This window comes from Oncorhynchus keta, chromosome 30, assembly GCF_023373465.1.
Source record: "Oncorhynchus keta strain PuntledgeMale-10-30-2019 chromosome 30, Oket_V2, whole genome shotgun sequence".
NCBI lineage: Eukaryota > Metazoa > Chordata > Actinopteri > Salmoniformes > Salmonidae > Oncorhynchus > Oncorhynchus keta.
Genome location: NC_068450.1, coordinates 41,824,217 through 41,843,301, shown reverse-complemented (window position 1 = coordinate 41,843,301; position 19,085 = coordinate 41,824,217). Strand labels below are relative to the sequence as shown.

The following is a 19,085-nucleotide window of genomic DNA, read 5'->3' as shown; positions in this document are numbered from 1 at the left end:
GTGAGTGTGTGTGTGTGAGGGCCCGGTGATTGTGTGTGTGTGTGTAGGGCCCAGTGAGTGTGTGTCTGTGTGTGTGTGTAGGGCCCAGTGAGTGTGTGTGTGTAGGGCCCAGTGAGTGTGTGTGTGTGTGTGTGTGTGTGATGTGTGTGTGTGTGTGTGTGTGTGTGTGTGTGTGTGTAGGGCCCAGTGAGTGTGTGTAGGGCCCAGTGAGTGTGTATGTGTGTGTGGCCCAGTGAGTGTGTGTGTGTGTGTGTGTGTGTGTGTAGGGCCCAGTGAGTGTGTGTGTGTGTGTGTCTGTGTGTAGGGCCCAGTGAGTGTGTGTGTGTAGGGCCCAGTGAGTGTGTGTGTGTGTGTAGGGCCCAGTGAGTGTGTGTGTGTGTGTGTAGGGCCCAGTGAGTGTGTGTGTGTGTGTGTAGGGCCCAGTGAGTGTGTGTGTGTGTGTGTGTGTGTGTGTGTGTGTGTGTGTGTGTGTGTGTAGGACCCAGTGAGTGTGTGTGTGTGTAGGGCCCAGTGAGTGTGTATGTGTGTGTGTGTGTGTAGGGCCCAGTGAGTGTGTGTGTGTAGGGCCCAGTGAGTGTGTGTGTGTGTGTGTGTGTGTGTGTGTGTGTGTGTGTGTGTGTGTGTGTGTGTGTGTGTGTGTGTGTGTGTGTGTGTGTGTGTGTGAGTGTGTGTGTGTGTGTGTGTGTGTGGGGCCCAGTGTGTGTGTGTGTGTGTGTGTGTGTGTGTGTGTGTGTGTGTGTGTGTGTGTGTGTGTGTGTGTGTGTGTGTAGGGCCCAGTGAGTGTGTGTGTGTAGGGCCCAGTGAGTGTGTGTGTGTAGGGCCCAGTGAGTGTGTATGTGTAGGGCCCAGGGCCCAGTGAGTGTGTAGGGCCCAGTGAGTGTGTGTGTGTGTGTCTAGGGCCCAGTGAGTGTGTGTCTGTGTGTGTGTGTGTGTGTGTGTGTGTGTGTGTGTGTGTGTGTGTGTGTGTGTGTGTGTGTGTGTGTGTAGGGCCCAGTGAGTGTGTGTGTGTAGGGCCCAGTGAGTGTGTATGTGTGTGTGTGTAGGGCCCAGTGAGTGTGTGTGTGTGTGTGTGTGTGTGTGTGTAGGGCCCAGTGAGTGTGTGTGTGTGTGTAGGGCCCAGTGAGTGTGTGTGTGTGTGTGTAGGGCCCAGTGAGTGTGTGTGTGTGTGTGTGTGTGTGTGTGTGTGTGTGTGACCCAGTGAGTGTGTGTGTGTGTGTGTAGGGCCCAGTGAGTGTGTATGTGTGTGTGTGTGTGTAGGGCCCAGTGAGTGTGTGTGTGGAGGGCCCAGTGATTGTGTGTGTGTGTGTGTGTGTGTGTGTGTGTGTGTGTGTGTGTGTGTGTGCGTGCGTAGGGCCCAGTGAGTGTGTGTGTGTAGGGCCCAGTGAGTGTGTGTGTGTAGGGCCCAGTGAGTGTGTATGTGTGTGTGTGTAGGGCCCAGTGAGTGTGTGTCTGTGTGTGTGTGTGTGTAGGGCCCAGTGTGTGTGTGTGTGTGTGTGTGTGTGTGTGTGTGTGTGTGTGTGTGTGTGTGTGTGTGTGTAGGGCCCAGTGAGTGTGTGTGTAGGGCCCAGTGAGTGTGTGTGTGTAGGGCCCAGTGAGTGTGTATGTGTAGGGCCCAGTGAGTGTGTATGTGTAGGGCCCAGTGAGTGTGTGTGTAGGGCCCAGTGAGTGTGTGTGTGTAGGGCCCAGTGAGTGTGTGTGTGTGTAGGGCCCAGTGAGTGTGTGTGTGTAGGGCCCAGTGTGTGTGTGTGTGTGTGTGTGTGTGTGTGTGTGTGTGTGTGTGTGTGTGTGTGTGTGTAGGACCCAGTGAGTGTGTGTGTGGGCCCAGTGAGTGTGTGTGTGTGTGTGTAGGGCCCAGTGAGTGTGTGTGTGTAGGGCCCAGTGAGTGTGTGTGTGTAGGGCCCAGTGAGTGTGTGTGTGTGTGTAGGGCCCAGTGAGTGTGTGTGTGTAGGGCCCAGTGAGTGTGTATGTGTGTGTGTGTAGGGCCCAGTGAGTGTGTGTGTGTGTGTGGGGCCCAGTGAGTGTGTGTGTGGGCCCAGTGAGTGTGTGTGTGTGTGTAGGGCCCAGTGAGTGTGTGTGTGTGTGTAGGGCCCAGTGATTGTGTGTGTGTGTGTAGGGCCCAGTGAGTGTGTGTGTGTGTAGGGCCCAGTGGGTGTGTGTGTGTAGGGCCCAGTGAGTGTGTATGTGTGTGTGTGTAGGGCCCAGTGAGTGTGTGCGTGTGTGTGTGTGTGTAGGGCCCAGTGAGTGTGTGTGTTTGTGTGTGTGTAGGGCCCAGTGAGTGTGTGTGTGTGTAGGGCCCAGTGAGTGTGCATAGAGAAAGTGCAAAAATAACAATAAAAGGTCAATAAAGATACAAGGTTTACTCAGATCGTCCGTGTCAGCTATTTTGTTAGCTATTTATCAGTCTTATTGCTTGGGGATAGAAGCTGTTCAAGAGCCTGTTGGTGCCATACTTATGCACCGGTACCTATTCCTGTGCGGAAGCAGAGAGAATAGTCTATTGCTTGGGTGGTTGCAGTCATTAATATTTTCTCTGGGCCTTCCGACCACACTGCCTGATATATACTGAATAAAAAAATGTACGCAACATACAACAATTTCAAAGATTTTAAAAAATATAAAGAAATCAGTCTATTTAAATAATTTGTTTTTCCCACAAAAGGGCTTTATTACAGACAGAAATACTCCTCTCAGCCCCTTCAGACAATCCCACAGGTGAAGAAGCCGGATGTGGGGATCCTGAGCTGGTGTGGTTACACGTGGTCTGTGGTTGTAAGGCCGGTTGTATGTAGTACCAAAATCAGTAAAACAACGTTGGATGTGGCTTATGGTAAAGAAATCAGCATTACATTCTCTGGACACAGCTCTTGTGGACATTCCTGCACTCAGCATGCCAATTGCACGCTCCCTTAAAACTTGAAACATCTGTAGCATTGTGTTATGTGACAGAACTGCACATTATAAAGTGCCATTTTGTTGTCCCAAGCACAAGGTGCACCTGTGTAATGATCATACTGTTTAATTAGCTTCTGGATATGCCACAGCTGTCAGGTGGATGAATTATCTTGGCAAAGGAGAAATGCTCACTAACAGGGATGTCAACACATTTGTGCACACAACTGAAGAGAAATATGATTATTGTGCATATGGAAAATGTCTGGAGTTTTGTATTTCAACTCATGAAACATGGAACCAACACTTTACATGTTGCGTTTATATTTTCGTTCAGTGTAGATGTACTGGTTGGCAAGGACATGTGCCCCAGTGATGTCCTGGGCTGTCTGCACCACCCTCTGTAGAGCCATGTGATTGAGGGCGGTGCTATTGCCACACCAGACATTTACTTTTTAAGGATTTGAGGGCCCATGCCAAACTTTTCCAACCTCCTGAGAGGGAAGCTGGGCTGTCGCGCCATGTTGACAACCGTACGCTTGTGTTTGGATCATTTTAAGTCTTCAGTGATTTGGACACCGAGGAACTTGAAGATCTCGACCTGCTCCACTGCAGCCCCATCGTGCTCCTTGGTCTTACTGACATTGAGGGAGAGGTTGTTGTTCTAGCACCACACTGCCAGGTCACTGACATCCTCCCTGTAGGCTGACTCATCTTCGCCAGTGATCAGTCCTACCACCGTCAGGTTGTCAGCAAACTTGATGATGGTCCTGGAGTCGTGCGTGGCTACGCAGTTGTGGGTGAACAAGGAATAGAGGAGCAAACACCCCTGTGGGGCCCCTGTGTTGAGGGATAGCGTGGCGCAGGAAGTCCAGGATCCAGTTGCAGAGGGAGGTGTGAACGCAATGGTGTTGAACGCTGAGCTGTAATCAATGAACAGCATTTTCACATAGGTATTCCTCTTATCTAAGTGGGTGAGGGTAGTGTTGAAAGCAATTCAGTTTGCGTCATCTATGGACCTGTTGGGGCAGTATGCAAACGAGTAGGTTTAGGGTGTCTGGGATGATGGAGCTAATGTGTTGCCATAACCAGCCTCTCAGAGCACTTCATGATTACAGATGTGAGTGCTACAGGGCGGTAGTCATTGTGGCATGAAGCTTTAGAGTTCTTGGGGACAGGAATGATAGTGGTCTTCTTAAAACATGTGTGGATTATAGACTGGGACAAGGTGAGGTTGAAAAGTACCCTAATATGCCTGCCAGTTGTTCTGCCCATGCTCTGAGACTGCTCCCTGGATTACTGTCGGTCCCGCGCCCTTGCAGGTGTTGACCCGATTAAAGATGTTTCTCACGTCGGCCTCGGAGAGCGAGATCACCAAATCGTCTGGGTCACGGCCATCCCACCCGGCACGACGTTGCTGTTTTCAAAGCTGGCATAAAATGCATTGAGTTGGTCGAGTAGAGAGGCATCATTTGGGCAGATCACGGTTGGATCTTCCTTTGTATTCCGTAATGGACTGTAGCCCCTGCCACATGCGGCGAGCGGCGGAGCCTGCGTAATTTACATTGTCATTTTGCTCATTTGATGACTCTGCAGAGGTTTGTACTTTTTGTACTACCATAACTCTAACAGGAAGGAGGGAAAATCATGTTGGAAACGAGGATGAGCACAGGAACTGAAGTCTCTTGGACAGGCTACGACTTGAGACCATGCGGGTTGAGACCTATGGAACAGTATTACCATGAGCTATATGTATTCCTTTCATACAACATAGTCATAACTGACTGGGAAGAGAGTACTGCCTGTGAGTCGGCCCTCTAGAACTGTAATCTTCACAAGCTAATAAGGCACTCCTGTGTTGTGTGAATGGAAAGGGGAATACCTATTTATTTATTTGATTTATTTCACCTTTATTTAACCAGGTAGGCAAGTTGAGAACAAGTTCTCATTTACAATTGCGACCTGGCCAAGATAAAGCAAAGCAGTTCGACAGATACAATGACACAGAGTTACACATGGAGTAAAACAAACATACAGTCAATAATACAGTACAAAAACAAGTCCATATACAATGTGAGCAAATGAGGCGAGATAAGGAGGTAAAGGCAATAAAAAGGCCAAAAAGGCAAAAAGTAAAGTGGCGGCAAAGTAAATACAATATAGCAAGTAAAACACTGGAATGATAGTTTTGCAATGGAATAATGTGCAAAGTAGAAATAAAAATAATGGGGTGCAAAGGAGCAAAATAAATAAATAAATAAAATACAGTTGGGAAAGAGGTAGTTGTTTGGGCTAAATTATAGGTGGGCTATGTACAGGTGCAGTAATCTGTTAGCTGCTCTGACAGTTGGTGCTTAAAGCTAGTGAGGGAGATAAGTGTTTCCAGTTTCAGAGATTTTTGTAGTTCGTTCCAGTCATTGGCAGCAGAGAACTGGAAGGAGAGGCGGCCAAAGAAATAATTGGTCTTGGGGGTGACTAGAGAGATATACCTGCTGGAGCGCGTGCTACAGGTGGGAGATGCGGTGGTGACCAGCAAGCTGAGATAAGGGGGGACTTTACCTAGCAGGGTCTTGTAGATGACATGGAGCCAGTGGGTTTGGCGACGAGTATGAAGCGAGGGCCAGCCAACGAGAGCGTACAGGTCGCAATGGTGGGTAGTATATGGGGCTTTGGTGACAAAACAAATTGCACTATGATAGACTGCATCCAATTTGTTGAGTAGTGTGTCGGAGGCTATTTTGTAAATGACATCGCAAAGTCGAGGATTGGTAGAATGGTCAGTTTTACAAGGGTATGTTTGGCAGCATGAGTGAAGGATGCTTTGTTGCGAAATAGGAAGCCAATTCTAGATTTAACTTTGGACTGGAGATGTTTGATATGGGTCTGGAAGGAGAGTTTACAGTCTAACCAGACACCTAAGTATTTGTAGTTGTCCACGTATTCTAAGTCAGAGCCGTCCAGAGTAGTGATGTTGGACAGGCGGGTAGGTGCAGGTAGCGATCGGTTGAAGAGCATGCATTTAGTTTTACTTGTATTTAAGAGCAATTGGAGGCCACGGAAGGAGAGTTGTAATGGCATTGAAGCTTGCCTGGAGGGTTGTTAACACAGTGTCCAAAGAAGGGCCAGAAGTATACAGAATGGTGTCGTCTGCGTAGAGGTGGATCAGAGACTCACCAGCAGCAAGAGCGAACTCATTGATGTATACAGAGAAGAGAGTCGGTCCAAGAATTGAACCCTGTGGCACCCCCATAGAGACTGCCAGAGGTCCGGACAGCAGACCCTCCGATTTGACACACTGAACTCTATCAGAGGAGTAGTTGGTGAACCAGGCGAGGCAATCATTTGAGAAACCAAGGCTGTCGAGTCTGCCGATGAGGATGTGGTGATTGACAGAGTCAAAAGCCTTGGCCAGATCAATGAATACGGCTGCATAGTAATGTTTCTTATCGATGGCGATTAAGATATCGTTTAGGACCTTGAGCGTGGCTGAGGTGCATCCATGACCAGCTCTGAAACCAGATTGCATAGCAGAGAGTCAACCTAGTCAGTTGTCCAACTGAAATGAGTCTTCTGCATTTAATCCAACCCCTCTGAATCAGAGAGGTGCGGGGGGGCAGCCATAATCAACATCCACGTATTCGGCGCCCCGGGGAACAGTGGATTAACTGTCTTGCTCAGGGGCAGAACGACACATTTTTACTCAGAAGTAGAGTTGCACTTCAGTGACGGTGCGTCATGAAAGCCGTTGAAAGCTAGAAACCGGGCATAGATCTGAGTGTATGATAGGGGTATGAATAAAAGATGGAGGAACTGTTATACTCAAGCAGTAGACTTGTTCTACCGCTTCTCCGTGAAAGCACTGCCGATGGCCTTCACAAAGCATAATTATGCAAAATGTTGCTTTAATGAATTGGTCTATGTATCAAATAGTGGATCTGAACTAGGCAAAAAGCAAGCTAACAAAAACACTGATATTTTCCTAAAGGCTGCTTCAAATTAAGAAAATGTAATATATTCAACTACCACTATATGGTAGTGTATGGCACTCCACTTATGCCAACATTTATCTTGTGTGAAGTAACACACAGCACAACAATAAATAGCAAGTATTCCGGTCTATTCAAACCTCAGCACACCCACCTGTTGAGCCAGTGTCCCAGGTCAGGCAGATGAACCCACTGCACCCCGGTCTGGTTGAGCGAGCGCAGCAGACGGCAACACGCCAGGGTAAGCAGCGGTGTTGCCAGGGCCAGCCACCTCTCTGAATCTGCGCCTGTCACCCCCAAATCAGTCAACGGTGAGGCTACCACATCCTCCTCTTTGGAAGGAGGGAGGCGGTCTTCGTCCTCCGAACACCCTATGACGCCAATGTTGGCCCTGCGCTCCCGGAAGTACTTGCGACAGACGTCCTGGAAGACGACGAGACAGAGGGTGTTGAGCAGGAAGTACCAGACCTGGTGCTCCTCCTCCACGAAGCTGCTGGCCGACAGGCTAAGTGTGTGGCCAGCTGTGCCAGCCAGGAGCAGAATGTCAAGTTCCGACAGCGACCACCCACCGCCGCTGGCACGGGATGGAGACTAGGGGAGAAGGAGACAAAGAGAAGATGTCATATTAGGCTCACAGGCCGCTACTGGAATATAAACAACTAATTACACATAAACACATTGGCCAAACCACAGCATAGAGTTGACTTCACATCAAAGCAATACAATTAATACAGAGTAACCTAAACTTACCAAAACGATCAAGATAAAGGCTGCAATTAAAATACCGGCCAATACGTTCTAGTTGAAGTCATTTTAACACAATAACATATCAGGGAGCACAGATGCCCCAACCTAGAAAGAGAAGGCTTTTTGATGGCGTTCCCAAGATCCTGACCTAAGCTGTTAGAAAGCAGAACAACAACAACAACGAAGGTCTATTTCTATTCTAGGACCATGCGTGTGTTTGTGTGTCTGTGTGTTTTCGCCCCACACTGAGTTGTAGTACTCCCCCTGGGGCTTGTTGTTGACTCAGTACTCAGGGGGAGCCTGACAGAGTGAGTAAGTGGACTCCTCTGATCCCACTAAGTTAACACACTGTCATTGGGGACAGCAGCTAAAACTCACAGGGACAGACTGTGTGTAACGTGCTTCAGGGCCACTCAAATCTATTGACCGACTATCGAAATCTATTGTCTGTATTGTAGTATTCATTTTCCTTCCCTCACACTCCCTCAAAATGGTATGAGTAAAGGAAACATCATGAAATGAATTATTACACAAACAAAAGAAGGTGAAGTGATCGCTTTCCATAAACACAGACCCCCCCAGTAGCGTGTCACGGTAACACGCTGCTCCACAGAGAGGGGCTCGTCCTCGCCAAGTGCCACTCACGCATCGGCGGGAGGGGCACACCATGCCGCAAGCTCAGCAGAGGGGAAAACGGAATGCGTAAGCAGAACTCTGTTTGTGTAAACCAAAGTCAGGGGGGGGGGGACCCTTTCTTTGTTCATTTCTCCTTTCTTCATCATCCCTCTTTCCCTCTGTTGCTTCAAGGTCCCTGAGCTGAGGAACGGAGGGTACTTGAATCGCAACAGCATTTCCCTGGAATGGTCTCACATCTGCCAATTTATCAGATTTGTTGGGGTTGGCCAGCATTTAAAGTACTGTCTGCTTATGGCTAACCAAAATGAGTGTCAAACCGTGGCTATATACAGTCAGGAACAACATTCGAATCAAATCACATTTTATTGGTCACATGCGACAAATACAACAGGTGTAGACTTACTAACAAGCCCATTCCCAACAATGCAGAGTTACAAAGACAAATACTTCCTAAGTACATAAAAGGTAATAGTAACACAATAAAATAACGAGGCTAACAAGGTTTAACGAGGCTATAATTGAAGTACAAGTGTTTAAAGTGACAAAAAATGATAGATAATAAACAGAGTAGCAGCAGTGTTGGTAGTTGAGGTAATATGTACGTGTTGGTAGGGGTAAAGTGACTAGGCAATCAGGATAGATAATAAACAGAGTAGCAGCAGTGTTGGTAGTTGAGGTAATATGTACGTGTAGGTAAGGGTAAAGTGACTAGGCAATCAGGATAGATAATAAACAGAGTAGCAGCGTGGGTGAAGAGTGTCAAAGAGTGTGAAAGTGTGTCTGTGTGTTAGTGTGTGGCATTAATAGGCGTGTGTGTGTGTGTGAGTCTATGTAGAGTGTTTTATTTGTGTTGGAGTATCAGTGTAGTATGTATGAGTGGGTTGGTGAAGTCTACTGAGTGTGCATAGAGCCGGTGCAAAAAATATAAACAAATTCATGAATATAATAAAAGCGAGTCAATGTAAATAGTCCAGGGTCCAGTGGCAGAGGGAGGTGTTCAGTCCCAGTGTCCTTAGCTTAGCAATGAGCTTAGAGGGCACTGTGGTGTTGAACGCTGAGCTGTCGTCAATGAACAGCATTCTCACGTGTGTGTTCCTTTTTTATCCAGGTGGGAAAGAGCAGTGTGGAGTGCAAAAGAGATGGTGTCGTTGGTGGATCTGTTGGGGGCGGTATGCGAATTGGAGGGTGGCCAGGGTTTCTGGGATGATGGTGTTGATGTGAGCCATGACCAGCCTTTCAAAGCATTTGATGGCTACAGATAGATGCGAGTGCTACGGGGCGGTAGTCATTTAGACAGGTTTCCTTGTTGTTCTTGGGCACAGGGACTATGGTGGTTTGCTTGAAACATGTAGTTATTACAGGCTGTACTTATTAATGAAGCCAGTGACTGACGTGGTAAACTGCTCAATGCCATCGGATGAGTCCCGGAACATATTCCAGTCTGTGCTAGCAAAACAGTCCTGTAGCTTAGCATCTGCTTCATCGGACCACTTCCTGTTTGAGTTTTTGCTTGTAAGCAGGTATCAGGAACGTAGAGTTCTGGTCAGATTTGCTAAATGAAGGCAGAGGGAGAGCTTTGTATGCGTCTCTGTGCTTGGAATAAAGGTGATCTAGAGTTTTTTTTTTTTGCACAGGTGACATGCTGGTAGAAATGAGGTAAAACAGATTCCAGTTTTTCTGCATTAAAATCACAGGCCTCTAGGAGTGTCGCCTATGGATGAGTATTTTCTTGATTGCTTATGGTCTTGTAGAGCTCGTTAGTGCCAGCATAGTTTTGTGGTGGTAAATAGACCGCTATGGAAAAATATGGTATAAAACTCATGGTAAATAATAGTCTACAGTTTATCATGAGGTAATCCATCTCAGGCGAGTTAGAAAATCTCTAAATAAGCTGAGACTTCCTTAATATTAGAGATCGCGCACCAGCTGTTGTTAACAAAGAGACACACACCACCCCCACAATGTTACCAAACACTGCCGTCCTTCCGATGCATAGAAAACCCAGCTAACTGTATATTATCCATGTCCTTGTTCAGACATTACTCCGGGAAGAAAAGCATATTACCGTATTTCATGTTCCGTTGATAAGAAAATAAATACAATTATTGATAGTAGAGGTCAACCGGCATTGCTGATTAATTAGGGCCGATTTCAAGTTTTCATAACAATCGGTAATCGCCATTTTTGGATGCCGATTATGGCCGATTACCTTGCAATCCACGAGGAGACTGAATGGCAGGCTGACCACCTGTTACTCGAGTGCAGCAAGGAGCCAAGGTAAGGTGCTAGCTAGCATTAAACTTATCTTATAAAAAAACAATCAATCTTAACATAATCACTCGTTAACTACACATGGTTGATGATATTACTAGTTTAACTAGCTTGTCCTGCGTTGCAAATAATCAATGAGGTGCCTGTTAATTCATCATCGAATCACAGCCTACTTCGCCAAACGGGTGATGATTTAACAAAAGCGCATTAGCGTCAGGGTATATTGCAGCAGTCTGGGCCGCCTGGCTCGTTGTGAACTGTGTGAAGACCATTTCTTCCTAACAAAGACCGTAATGAATTTGACAGAATTTGACATGATTATGACATAACATTGAAGGTTGTGCAATGTAACAGCAATATTTAGGCTTAGGGTTGACACCCGTTCGATAAAATACGGAACGGTTCCGTATTTCACTGAAAGGATAATCGTTTTGTTTTCGAAATGATAGTTTCCGGATTTGACCATATTAATGACATAAGGCTTGTGTTTCTGTGTGTTTATTATATTATAATTAAGTCTATGATTTGATATTTGATAGAGCAGTCTGACTGAGCGGTGGTAGGCAGCAGCAGGCTCGTAAGCCTTCATTCAAACAGGACTTTCCTGCGTTTGCCAGCAGCTCTTCGCAATGCTTGAAGCACAGCACTGTTTATGACTTCAAGCCTATCAACTCCCGAGATGAGGCTGGCAATACTATAGTGCCTATAAGCACATCCAATAGTCAAAAGTATATGAAATACAAATGATATAGAGAGAAATAGTCCTATAATAACTACAACCTAAAATTTCTTAACTGGAAATATTGAAGACTATAAAGGAACCACCAGCTTTCACATGTTCTCATGTTCTGAGCAAGGAACTTAAATGTTAGCTTTTTTACAGGTCACATATTGCACTTTTACCTTCTTCTCAAACACTGTTTTTTTATTATTTAAACCAAACAGGTTTCATTATTTATTTGAGACTAAATTGATTTTATTTATGTATTATATTAAATGAAAATAAAATAGTTAATTCAGTATTGTTGTAATTGTCATTATTACAAATACATATATAAAAACAGTCCGATTAATCAGTATCTGCTTTTTTTTTGGTCCGCCAATAGCAGGTCCTTTAATAGGAATAAACATTATTGGCACATGTGTTTTTCATATCTCTTAATACCTCACCTTAATTGTGGGATTGGAGAACACATTGGGAGGGATCTTAGACCGATTCTTCCAGATCCTTGATATTCTTTGTCTCTGCATATGAACGGCCCTCTTCAATTCAAACCACAGGTTTTCAATGGGGTTCAAGTCTGGAGACAGACGGACAATTTTTCCCCCCGGTCAATTAACCATTTCTTCACTAGCAGCCAAGTTCCAGCCTCCTGGCAGAGGCATCCAGGTTTTTGCTTCAATGTTGTGGCACTGAGTAAAGTTCATTAGTCCGTTGACCTTAACAAGGGCCCCAAGGACCAGTGGAAGCAAAATAGCTCCATAACATCAAAGATCCACCATATTTTCAGTAGGTATGTGGTTATCTTCTGCATTTGCATCTTTCTTTCAACACCAAACCCACCAATGGCGTGCACGGCCAATAGCTCTAGATTCATGTCATCTAACCATAGCACCGGTTCTGATCCAATTGCCAATGCTGTTTAGCAAACGTCAGGCCTTTGTTGGGTGACATGAAAAGATATCTCTTTGCACACAAGCGGTGGGTTTGGCATCTAAAGAAAGATGCAAATGCAAAAAGAATCCCATACCTATTGTAAATATGGAGGAGGATCTTGGATGTTATTAGCTATTTCGCTTCCACTGGTCCTGGGACCATTGTTAAGGTCAATGGTGATTTTGACCCATACCAGGACATTTTAGCTCAAAACTTGGTTGCCTCTGCCAGGAGGCTAAATCTTGGCTGCAAGTGGATCTTCCAGCAAGAAAATAACCCGAAGCACACATCAACATCCACAAAGAAAAGGTTAGTTGACCACAAAATAAGCATTTGGAAAGGCCATCTTAGTCGCCGCACTTGACAATTGTGGTTTGAATTGAAGGAGTCAGTCCATAAGCGGAGACGAAAGATATCAAGGATCTGGAAAGATTCTGTAAGGAGGAATGCCTAAGATCTCTCCCAAAGTGTTCTCCAATCTCATAAAACTTTTAGAAAAAGACTCAGTGCCATTATCCTCGCAAGGTGAGGAATTGAAAGATGTTGAAACAAGGGTGGCAATAATTTTGACCCATATCTTTTGAGTAAAAATATTTACTTGTGAAACAAAATCTCTTTCTCTGAGCAATTTTATTAGTAAAAACTAATATAATTTCCCAAGATTTTTTAGAAAACAATATATCTCAATATTTAAATTCTTATTTTATACAGTCTTTTTGCTAATCTTTACCATGGGTGCCAATAATGTTGGACCTGACTGTATATGCTAATCCAATAGCAGACTGGCACACTGCTGGAGATCTCGTCTGGTCGTAACGTGGATTTAGCATCAACAGGGCAGTTTGTCACCCAAGTGTTTTCCTGCTTACCTAATGGCACCCTATCCCCAGGGCCCATAGGACACTAAATAGGGAGTAGGGTGCCATTCAGGACATAGCCATTAGAACTCAACTTTTTTGCCAGACTGTCTGGGTTTGTCACACAAAAGGAACCCCACAAGGCTCCCTCCTCTCCCCTTCAGTTTCTGAAGGCATGCTGACACAGACAGAGCCAAAGTAAACCTGTCACGGTGCATCCAGTGGCGGGACCTCACTTCAGTTCATCACAGACACATAAGGTCAATAATTGGAAGCGATGTGGTGATTCCCGCCGTTGGCACCATTTCTAAAAGTTGTCCTGGAACATCAAACGAGCCAATGTAAATCATTGCCTGCTAATCCTTTTTCAGAAGGCATGGATCCCTGTTAAAAACACACTGCATTCCACAGTAAGAACCTCACACAAACGTTCAAGCATGGTGGTGGTAGTGAGATGGTAAGGGGATGCTTTGCTGCCTCAGGACCTGGATGACTTTCCCTCATTGAAGGAACCAGTCAGGCCATCCATCTGTGAGCTGAAGCGTAGCTGGGTCATGCAGCAAGACAATGATCCAACACACACAAGCAATTCTACATCAGAAAGACTCAAAAGCAATACACTTAAAGTTCTGGAATGGCCTAGTCAAAGTCCAGACCTAAACCCGATTAAGATGTTGTGGCAGGACCTGAAAAGAGCAGTTCATGCTCGAAAACACACTAAGTTAAATTGTACGCCATGCTGTGCGCAGTCAAAGGAAAATGACACGCTTCCTAACTTGGTCAGCTACGTAATAAAATGAGTCTGTTTTCAACAAATCAACAGTTTTAGACAATTGTATTTTAACCAAGAAAGCTAAATAAATGTTCAATCAGTACTGAGTGAATGAGCAAAATCATTTCGAACGAACACTTCCAATCTGTCCATTTAAAAGTTCATCCACCTCTGGCTTGCTCGCCTCCCTACCACTGAGGAAGTACAGTTCCCGCTCAGCCCAGTCAAAACTGTTCGCTGCTCTGGCTCCCAATGGTGGAACACACTCCCTCACGACGCCAGGACAGCGGAGTCAATCACCACCTTCCGGAGACACCTGAAACCCCACCTCTTTAAGGAATACCTAGGATAGGATAAAGTAATCCTTCTCACCCCCTTAAAAGATTTAGATGCACTATTGTAAAGTGGCTGTTCCACTGGATGTCATAAGGTGAATGCACCAATTTGTAAGTCGCTCTGGATAAGAGCGTCTGCTAAATGACTTAAATGTAAATGTAAATGTAAAAGGTCTGTGAAAATCAATGTTTTAAGAACCGGGTTCGCAGGGTTAACGTTTAGAGTTACCGCCTGTGGATCTGAAGACTGTGGATTTGTCTCCCAGAGGAAACATTTTGACCATTCCCACACACACTTATTTTCATTAATTAGGTGGCTCTTAAAAGAGCCTTTGGGTTCGTGGAGTGGCAGGCAAGTGGCAGTGAGTGTGGTGGTGTGTATTATTGCGTGTGCCTTGCTAGAATGGAGGAGACCAGCTTTCAGATTCTAAAGGAACAGGTTGTTGCCCTCATTGATTGAGATGCATGCCATCTCTACGGTACTTCCCAAGGACACAGTGCTTTATGGCAGAGTAGTGGATTGTGGGCAAGCGCTTGTCACAGAGAAATAAATGCAAGCTGGCCCATGTGGAGCTGACAAACGACTTATGCCAATTCCAATGCACACATGGTCATTCGCACACTATCAATACTTAAAATGTATGTTCTGTTCCAAATCTGTGCATAGTCCCATCTGTTTTCATATTTATTCTGTCAAATATAAATAAGGGAATGTGTGCTCTTTTACTGGAGTTGAACATTTGTAGTGAAAGGATTTAGAGCAGATTTGTAAATATGTATATCGTCGTTCTTAAGAGTGTTTGGTACTTGTATTTTACAGGGGTTTCTCAGCATTGTTTGTATCTGGAGTTGCCAAAATTGTTCTTGACGATCCACAGGGCTATACATGTTTTTTTTTTTCTTCAAGTCCAGTGCTACCACACCTGATTCTACTACTCGGCTGCTCATCAAGACCTCAGCTGTTCATCACGACCATGAATAGTAGAATGAGGTGTGCTAGAACTGGGATTGAACAAAAAAAAAGCCTGCATAAAACTGCAGCTTCTCAAGAGCAATTGTGGCCATCCCTGAATTGTATTTACAATGCTATATTTAGTGATAATTGACTTTTGTTTCCAGGTAATGTAGGACTTTCTTCAGTAAACTGTTAGGTTCCAGGGGCTCGATTGTCTTAGGAGAAATCAGGACATGTTTTCCCCCAGGTAACGTAGGACTTTATTCAGTAAACTGTTAGGTTCCAGGGGCTCGATTGTCATAGGAGAAATCAGGACATGTTTTCCCCAGGTAATGTAGGACTTTCTTCAGTAAACTGTTAGGTTCCAGGGGCTCGATTGTCTTAGGAGAAATCAGGACATGTTCTCCCCCAGTTTTCTCCAAATTGGCTTAAGTGAGTTTCTGTCTTTTTGCTTCCCTCTGGAAAATCAGCTGTTAATATTAAATATATAATAACAACTACATTATCTCTGTTGACATTTGTGATTACTGTTTACTTTTAACTACATTTTTTGCTGTGTTATGCTGTATTATAATGTGGTATAATAATGTTGTGTAAAAACATGGGGGGAAAAAATGTTTTAAGTGAGAAGTAAGCATGGTCTGAAGCCAAAAAAGACAGGAAATTCACATGAGCACCACAATGCCTATTCCATCCATGCTATACCAAGGTTTTCCAGCACACAGCTTTGGCCTACTACGCTTTGACCTACTAAAGTAGCTATAATGGTATTGTACTTCAAACTATGTTTAGGCAGGTTTCTTAGGATTCAAACCTTATCAAACAGCCTACTTCATACTCTTCAGGGGAATAATGGACTTTACAGTGTACAGCTATTACAATGTATACAGTACCAGTCAAACGTTTGGACACACCTACTCATTCAAAAAAATGTTAAAGTAAAAAAAAAAAACTATTTTCGACAATGTAGAATAATAGTGAAGACATTAAAACTATGACATAACACATATGGAATTATGTAGTAAGCAAAAAAGTGTAAATAAATAAAATATATTTTAACACCCTTGGCATTCTCTCAACCAGCTTCATGAGGAATGCTTTTGCAACATTCTTGAAGAAGTTCTCACATATGCTGAGCACTTGTTGGCTGCTTTTCCTTCACTCTGCGGTCCAACTCATCTAACTCATCCCAAACCATCTCAATTGGTTTGAGGTCAGGTGATTATGGAGGCCAGGTCATCTGATGCAGCACTCCATCACTTCCTTCTTGGTCAAAAATGCTTCACACAGCCTGGAGGAGTGTTTTGGGTCATTGTCCTGCTGAAAAACAAATGATAGTCGCATTAAGCGAGCAGGTGTGTCAAAGGTTTGGACTACCTCATGAAGCTGGTTGAGAGAATGCCAAGAGTGTGCAAAACTGTCATCAAGGCAAAGAGTGGCTACCTTGAAGAATCTCAAATCTCAAATATATTTGTATTTGTTGAACTTTTTTGGTTATTACAACACAGTGGCGTCCATTATTCTTAAATGGGATAACTTTGGAACAACCAAGTCTCTTCCTGGAGCTGGCCGCCTGGCCAAACTGAGCAATTGGAGGAGAATGGCCCTGGTCAGGGAGGTGACCAAGAACCAGATGGTCACTCTGACAGAGCTCCAGAGTTCCTCTGTGGAGATGGGAGAACCTTCCAGAAGGACAACTATCTCTGTAGCAGTCTACCAATCAGGCCATTATGGTAGAGTGGCAGACGGAAGCCACTCTAAAAGGCACACGACAGCCTGCTTGGAGTTTGTCAAAAGGCACCTAAAGGACTCTCAGACCATGAGAAACAAGATTCTCTGGTCTGATGAAACCAAGATTGAATTCTTTGGCCTGAATTCCAAGCTTTACATCTGGATGAAACCTGGCACCATCCCTACTGTGAAGCATGGTGGTGGCAGCATCATACCGTGGGGATGTTTTTCGGCGGCAGGGACTGGGAGACTAGTCAGGATCGGGGGAAAGATGAACGGAGCAAAGTACAGAGTGATCCTTGATGAAAACCTGCTCCAGAGCACTCACGGCCTCAGACTGGGGCGACGGTTCACCTTCCAACAGGACAACAACCCTAAGCACACGGCCAAGACAATACAGCAGTAGCTTCGGTTTAAGTCTCTGAATGTTCTTGCGTGGCCCAGCCAGAGTCCGAACCCGATCGAACATCTCTGGAGAGACCTGAAAATAGCTGTGCAGCAACGCTCCCCATTCAACCTGACAAGAGTTTGAGAGGATCTGTAGAGAACAATCTGAGAAACTCCTCCAAATACAGGTGTGCTGAGCATGTAGCGTCATACCCAAGATGACTCGTGGCTGTAATCGCTGCGAAAGGTTTTTCAACAAAGTGCTGAGTAAAGGGTCTGATGGTATTTCTATTTGTTTTGCAAAAATGTCTTAAAACCTGTTTTTGCTTCAAAATTATTGGGTAATGTGAAGAAAAAAAAACATTTAATCAATTATATAATAATGATGTAACGTAATAAATTGTGGGGGGAAAAATCAAAGGGTCTGAATACTTTCCGAATGCACTGTATCTCTCTCTGTCTTTCTCTGTGCTCTTCTCCTCTGTGTCAGCACGTTCTGTTAGTTCCCAGAAGAGAGAGAGAAGAGGCCACTTTTTCAAACATAATTAAGAAAGCTAAATGACACTGGTGACTTAGAAGTAGAAAGAAACAGTTTGTCTTTAAAACTTTTTCTGGAAAGGGTAATTCATTTGAATTATTCACCTCTCTTTATGTTGCATGCTTGAGGTGCCATTTTGAAACAATGCAAACATATTTGGTCTTATGGTTTTAATCATATGACTTGCAGGGACAGAAATAAGTAATTACAAAGAAAGGACAGCATAATTTCGAAGACCTTTTGTCTCAAACGGTGTATTTTTTATTAACATGCAATGCAATTATTTAAACCGTCTGCTCAATATATACAGACGTGCTCAAATGTGTTGGTACCCCTCCACAAAAAATGAAAAACGCACAATTTTCTCTGAAATCACTTGAAACTGACTAAAGTAATTGGCATCCACCATTGTTTATTCCATATTTAATAGAAATCAAAAAAACTAAATGAAAATGGCATGGACAAAAATGGTGGGACCCTTTACTTAATATTTTGTTGCACAACCTTTCGATGCAATCACTGCAATCAAACTTTTTCCGTAGGTCTCAATGAGACTTCTGCAGCTATTAACAGGTACTTTGTCCCACTCTTCCTGAGCAAACTGCTCCAGCTGTCTCAATCCTTCTCCGGACTGCAAGTTCCAGCTCTTTCCATAGATTTTCAATAGGATTCAGATCAGGACTCATAGAATGCCACTTCGGAATAGTCCAATGTTTTGTTCTTATCCATTCTTGGTTGCTTTTAGCTGAGTGTTTTGGGTCATTATCCTATTGGAGGACACATGACCTGCGACTGAGACAGAGCTTTCTGACACTGGGCAGTACGTTTCGCTCCAGAATGCCTTGACAGTCTTGAGATTTCATTGTGTCATGCACAGATTCGAGGCACCCTGTGCCAGTTGCAGCAAGGCAGCCCCAAAACAGAACCGAGCCTCCTCCATGTTTCACTGTAGGTATGGTGTTCTTTTCTTCGTCTGTGAACATAGCGCTGATGTGACTTGCCAAAAAGCTCCAGTTTTGACTCATCTGCCCAAAGGACATTCTTCCAGAAGGATTGTGGGTTTGTCAATATGCATTTTAGCAAATTCCAGTCTAGTTTTTTAAAAATGTTTCTTTCAAAAGTGGAGTCCTCCTGCAGCCCACTTTCGCTCAAAAAAGCCATGAATGGTGCGATCAGAAACTGACATCAAATCAAATGTTATCAGTCACATGCCCCCGAATACAACAGTGAAATGATTACTTACGAGCCCCTAACCAATAATGCAGTTTAAAAAAAAATACAGATAAGAATAAGAGATAAAAGTACCACGCAATTAAAGCTCAGC

At 44.5% G+C, this 19,085-nt stretch overlaps 1 protein-coding gene across 1 annotated transcript in view; it reads right to left on the bottom strand.

The window, feature by feature from the left end:
* Positions 1–19,085, bottom strand: part of LOC118363612 (GPI ethanolamine phosphate transferase 2-like) — a 134,943-nt gene that overhangs the window by 45,008 nt on the left and 70,850 nt on the right. Inside the window, exon 9 of the mRNA XM_035744668.2 lies at positions 7,030–7,466. Coding sequence (XP_035600561.1) covers positions 7,030–7,466 — 437 coding nt within the window. The remainder of the gene's footprint in view (positions 1–7,029; positions 7,467–19,085) is intronic.